This window comes from Corvus brachyrhynchos, unplaced genomic scaffold, assembly GCF_000691975.1.
Source record: "Corvus brachyrhynchos isolate BGI_N302 unplaced genomic scaffold, ASM69197v1 scaffold30, whole genome shotgun sequence".
In the NCBI taxonomy this organism is placed as follows: domain Eukaryota; kingdom Metazoa; phylum Chordata; class Aves; order Passeriformes; family Corvidae; genus Corvus; species Corvus brachyrhynchos.
The window spans coordinates 1,403,167-1,408,493 of NW_008235742.1; the positions used below are offsets into that span (position 1 = coordinate 1,403,167).

General features: G+C 64.3%; 1 protein-coding gene across 5 annotated transcripts; it reads left to right on the forward strand.

The window, feature by feature from the left end:
* Window positions 1-6: 6 nt before the first annotated feature.
* Window positions 7-5,327, forward strand: RAMP2 (receptor activity modifying protein 2). Of its 5 annotated transcripts, XM_008640149.2 has the most exons (8): window positions 16-475; window positions 559-663; window positions 986-1,129; window positions 1,236-2,818; window positions 2,961-3,111; window positions 4,174-4,284; window positions 4,677-4,779; window positions 4,910-5,327. In XM_008640149.2, exons 5-8 carry the CDS (start codon window positions 3,051-3,053, stop codon window positions 5,163-5,165), a joined length of 531 nt encoding a protein of 176 aa, XP_008638371.1. In that variant the 5' UTR covers window positions 16-475; window positions 559-663; window positions 986-1,129; window positions 1,236-2,818; window positions 2,961-3,050; the 3' UTR covers window positions 5,166-5,327. The 5 variants fall into 5 exon arrangements, 1 of the variants encoding a protein (XP_008638371.1); XR_001864148.1 differs by lacking the exons at window positions 4,174-4,284; window positions 4,677-4,779; window positions 4,910-5,327 and having other exon boundaries at window positions 7-475; window positions 1,236-2,042; window positions 2,185-2,818; window positions 2,961-3,049; XR_001864133.1 differs by lacking the exons at window positions 4,174-4,284; window positions 4,677-4,779; window positions 4,910-5,327 and having other exon boundaries at window positions 7-475; window positions 1,236-2,814; window positions 2,961-3,052.

The window sequence follows — 5,327 nt, forward strand, 5'->3', positions numbered from 1 at the left end:
CCGCCGGGACTGCTGCGGTGCGGCAGAGGCAGCTGGGGGTGCTGCACGGAGGCCCCAGGGGGTTGGGCACAGGGTCTGGCAGACAGCGAGTCCCCACAGGGCTCCTGGCCTGTTTCTCTCCTCTGTCCCAGTGCAGCTGTGCTCTCCAGGCCCCTCCTGGCCTTCTTTCAGAGGATCTCTGAGCAGGGTTTGCCACACACTTCTCTGCCCCCAGGAGCTGGTGTTGGCTCAGAAACTTCTCTTCCAGGCTTCAAGGGCCAAGGCAGAGCCAGGAGGCCCCTGCTCCCTTAGCCCTTTCACCTCTACTGTGCTCAGCTCAGCCTGGGAGGAGGAGGAGGAGGAGGAGGAGGGGTCTCTGCTGTGCTGGGACCACTGACTGGGCACTGGGGCTGTTCCTGGCTGTGCAGCCCTGGCATCCTGTGTCTCCTTGCTGCAGGGCACGGGGACACTGAGCATGGGGATCTCAAGGATGAAGGTAATACCCTGGTGCCATATCCCAGTGTGGCTCCAGCCCCGGCTTGTGCAGCAATGCTATAGTGGGGGCTCTACCACTGGCAGGGCAATGTCCGGCACCCCTTGGACCTCACATGGTCCCACAGGTCCTACCACCAGCAGTGGCACAGTCTGTCCTTCCAGGTGACTACTTGTACCTGAATGAGGATGGTGAGTAGAGCTTCCCTCTTGCCATCCTGGCTGTCCTTCCCATCTGCCGCAGACCTCGGTGAGACCCATGCAATCTGTGCTGGGGCTCACAAGAGCCTCAGAGGCTCACTCCTGGCTTGGCTGAGCCCATGGGGCCCCACAGGCAGCCCTGGCAGCCCTAGTGTGGGACCCCCAGGGCTGTGTGTTGAACTGCACAACAAACCGAGTGCCTGCCCCATCCTGGGCAGAGTCCGGGGTGACCCCAAACAGCCCTCCTGAAACCACACCAAGGGAGAGAGCTGGGAGTGGGGCAATATCCCAGGGTCTGTCTGGTGCTCTGCAGGACTTCTGGAGGTGCTGGGGGGGGTCCAGCCCACTGCCAGGACACCTACCAGGGCTGGATCTCCCTCTACTGCTGGGCCCCTTTCCATGCCACCTTCATGGCCATCCCCAAGGGAAGTCACTGCCACTGGGAGCAGATCAGCAGGTGGGTCAGCATCATCCCCAGTGTGCCGCATGCACACTCGGAGCAGGGCTATCACAGGGATGTGTCCCTAGCCCTGCAGGCTGGCCTCATGCTGTCCCCTCCACAGCACCTACAGCGAGCTCTCCAGCTGCACCGAGCTGCTGGCCCAGCTGCTCTCCTGCCCTGGTCTGGGGCCATCCTCTGTACCTTCTTCCTGCGGGTCCATGCTGAATACTTCACCAGCTGCACAGAAGCCAGGCTCCCTGAACTGGGCAGTTGGCCGCCCAGTGTGGCTGTGGCCTTGGGGCTTAGCTGCCTCGTTCCCCTTGCAGCTGCCCTGGAACTCAGCAGAGCCTGGAAAGGGAGAAGCTGCCCATCTCCTGCGTTCCTCCATGTCTGTGAGGGACCAGCGACAGCCCACTTCCCTCCCAGTCCTGGCAACTAATGAGTGGGAAGAGAGGACTGAGGGTGAGGGTGACAGGGCAGAGCATGGATGGGGAGTTTGGGATTCCCTGGGGTTGGAGTGGGTCCCATGGCACAAGGAGAGGCTGGGCACAGGGCTCCAGATGCCTGCATTTGCCTGGGAGGAACACTGGGAAAAAAGTCCCAGACAAATGACCCTGCACGGGCCAAGCCCCTTCCTCAACACCCCGGGTGGAGGCTGGCAGGGAGTGCCGGGGATGCCAGGCTGGGTGGGGAGCCCAGGCCCTTGGCAGGCAGCCACTGTCCTGTCCCTGCCCATCCCCTCCGGACGCCCCACTCCGTCCCATCCCTGGGGCCGCTCTGAGATCATTGGGTGTCTCCTTGGCAGAGGCTCCTGCCACCCGGCTGGAGGCTCCGCTGGCTCCACCAGAAAGAGGGACCAGGGGCTCCAGCCCTGCAGCCACTGGGGTGCTGGGGATGACTTCCAGATGTGGCCACTCGCCTGCAGAAGGTGGCTGCTGCAGGCCGGGAAGCATCAGACAGCTCTGCCAGGACCTTTGCTGGGGAGCTGAAGCCCAGTGCGGTCCACAGCAGGGAGGGTCCCTCTGAGCTGGCCGTGATTGCACTCCAGTCCCTGCTCTGCGTGTCTGCAGGCAGCTGTTAAAGGGGAGGCTTTGGGCTGCGCTCTGCCCCGGCCAGGCGTGAAAGAACGCCCTCCCCCAGCCTCAGCCAGGTCCTGTGTGGGAATGCCGCAGACCCGCGGGCTGAAGTCACCCTCAGTGGGGGGGACATGGGCCCCTGGGCAGGAACTGCTCCAGGAACGGGGGCTCTGGCAGAGTCAAGCAGGCGCCAGGCTGGACGGTGCAGGGGGAAGGCACTGGGGCCAAGGACTGGCAGAGTCAGCCAAATGTCTGCCCTCTCCCCACCTCCTCGGCCTCGTGCCTGGGGGTAGGTTGTGTCATCAACCTTCCCTCCTTGGCCGCGGGTAGGAGCTGGGGCTGCCCCGGCAGTGCTGCCTGTGGGGCAGGTGCCCGGGTGAACCAGAAACTGCGGTTTTGGGGCCGTGGGTCCCCCTGCCGCCCCCATTCCCGGGCGGCAGCGCCCGTCCGGGGACATTATGCTTTCCCGTCCACTCCCCCCGCTGCTGGGCTGCCTGCCCTCCACGCAGGAGACGAGGGATTTCACAACCCAGCCCAGACAGGATTAAAGAGAAATACACAAGTAAACAAATCGCGGCCTCGTAACGCTGGACGTGCCGTGCAGGGAGTGGATCCTCCAGGCCGGTGGGTAAGGCGCGGGCTTCGTGGGTGCCGGGGTGCGGGAGCGATGCCCGCGGGGGCCGGCACCGCACGGGACAGCGCAGGGTCCCGCCGGGAGAGCCGCTTCAGAACAGCACTGAGCAATCTCATTTTTCACACGTCTCCTGTAGTCAAACTGCCCCTGTCAGAGGAAAGGAGTTGCTTCCTGTTATTTCCATTGAAATCCTTGTCCCGGTCGTTAGCCGGCAGGCTTTGGCAGGATGGCACCGCGCGCGCACATGAGCTCCGGCCGTCTCTCCCAAGGGCTCCTGCTGCTCTGGGGTAAGTGCGCAGGGGGCCGCCCCGGGGGCTCCGCACCCCGAACCACCCCGCACACGGCCGCCCTCCCACTCGTGGGGCCTGAGGCCGGGGTCTTGACTCAGCCCGACCCACTGCCCTACCCCAACATGGGACCAGCCCGGCAGCGCTGAGGTTAGCTGGGGCAGCCATTGCGAGCATGGCCGGGGGCAGCGGCAGTTGAGCACCAGGTGCTGTGGGGCAGCTCCCACCACGCTCATCCACGATCCGGCAGGGAGCCCTGCAAAGACCCGGGCTGGGACAGGAGTTGTAGCACCACACATGTCCAGGCAGAGGGGCCGAATGGGGCCGTCAGGGACAGAGATTGGGACAGGGTGGGCTGCCCTTACCACAGCCAGCGTACCAGCCCAGGAGCTCCCCGTGGCCAGTGCCCAGCTGTGCCGGAGCTCTCCATGAGCAGCCCAGGCAGGGCCCACTCGGGCAGTTCAGCGCGGAGCCAGCATCAGTGCCCCATGCTGCAGGCCCTCAGCCAAGGGCAGAAGATGGATCGGGCAGTTTCCTTGAGCCATGGGGCTCCCGTGGGCCAGGCGAGACGTGCCCCACGCCCTTGGCAAGCTGTGCTGGGTGTGGGACTGACGGCAGGCGGAGGGACTCTTCAGCAGTTCTGTGCTGTGGCAAGTGCTTCCTCTTCCTGCCCCAGCCCTGTCCGGCTGCAACACAGCACCACGTTGACTCCCCATGGGTGGGGGTCCCAGTTTGCTCCTGTACTGTGACTATGGCCCAGGGTCCATAGCCCCTAAACAGCCCCTCCAAACCTTTGGACAGCTGCCTGCAGCCTGGCTAGCCCCTCCCCACAGCTCCTGCCATATGGGGGGCTGGATACCCTAGCCCCACCATGTGCCAGGCTCTGGGCAGCTCCCTGTGCCCCACATGCCAGCTCCATTGTCCCCTGAGGGACACCCAAAAGCAGGTATCTCCTGTAGACCCACCCTCTGCCCGGGCAGCTCCTGCGTGTGGAGCCCTGTCAGCACTCCTACACCCCCCAGACCCTATGTCTCCTCTCACCCTGTGTCCCTCCCTCTGCAGTGCTCCTGGGGACTGGCCTTTGTCACACGGACGCCGTGACAACGAGCTTCGGCCAGAATGCTGGGACAAGCCCACCCACAGCCATGTCCAACAGGACAGCCCAGCCCATGGGTGAGTGTTGGGGTTCAGCGAGGGCCAGGCAGCACTGTATGGAAAATGGTGAACTGGCCTGGGCTGGCCCTGTGCCACAGAATGACCCCTCCTTTCCCCTAGTCATCCCAAAAATAGCTGGCCAGTGCCATGAAGCTCTCCCTGCCACTGCCCACAGTGGGGGCAGCCAGCAGCAGCTTGCCCTCCCTCTGTCCCCCTGGCATTGCTCTGTGCTGCTGCAGGCTCCAGGCAGCACCCCAGGGCTGCTGCAGGGTCCATTCCTCACTGTGCTGATGTCTCTCCTGCTCGCTTGGGCAGGGCTCCAGATGTCAGGTATCACCTGGCAGCAGGGGCAGGCAGGGATGCACTGCGGGCAGAGGCATGCTGCCCATGCTCAGACCCTTTCCTCACAGAGAGGAATTACACCTACATCACACAGAAGTGCTGGGATTACTTCGTCGACCTGATGAGGAATGTGACGACGGCAGAGTTGTGCGAGTGGAAAGTCATCAGCAGGTATGGGGCAGCAGGACCTTCCCCACCAGTAGCAGGGTGCAGGGGCTGGGCAGTCCAGAGGGGTAGTGCTGCTCTGGGATCTGTGCCTCTGATGTCCCATCCCCTGCCAGTGTCCCGGCTCTCTTCCCAGGCCCTACAGCGAGCTGCAGAACTGCCTGGAGTCCTGGGCCGACCACCTGAACTACAGCTACCCCAACGCACTGGCAGAGCAGTACATCTTCCAGAGCCATCATCTCTACTTCCACAACTGCACCCTGGAGCACCCAGTGTACTTCGACCCGCCCGAAGATGTGCTCCTGGCCATGATCATCGCACCCATCTGCCTCATCCCATTCCTCGTCACCCTGGTCATCTGGCGCAGCAAGGACGGCAAGGCACAGGCCTAAAGCTGCCGTCCCGTCCCGCGTCGGGGCACGGACCCCCGGCTGCGGGGCTGCCCGACCACCCGAAGCGCCCGGTGGGCTCTCGGGGCCACCAACCCGCGCTGCTGAGGCGGCCGGTTCCCCCTGCGCCTTCCCCCGCCCCGCGGCCCGGGATTCAACGCTTCT

Coding starts and splice junctions, on each gene's coding strand:
- RAMP2 (XM_008640149.2), top strand. CDS start 3,051: ATGGCACCGCGCGCGCACATGAGCTCCGGCCGTCTCTCCCAAGGGCTC. Junction 3,112..4,173: donor AGGGCTCCTGCTGCTCTGGG/GTAAGTGCGCAG, acceptor CTCCCTCTGCAG/TGCTCCTGGGGACTGGCCTT. Junction 4,780..4,909: donor GAGTGGAAAGTCATCAGCAG/GTATGGGGCAGC, acceptor CTCTCTTCCCAG/GCCCTACAGCGAGCTGCAGA.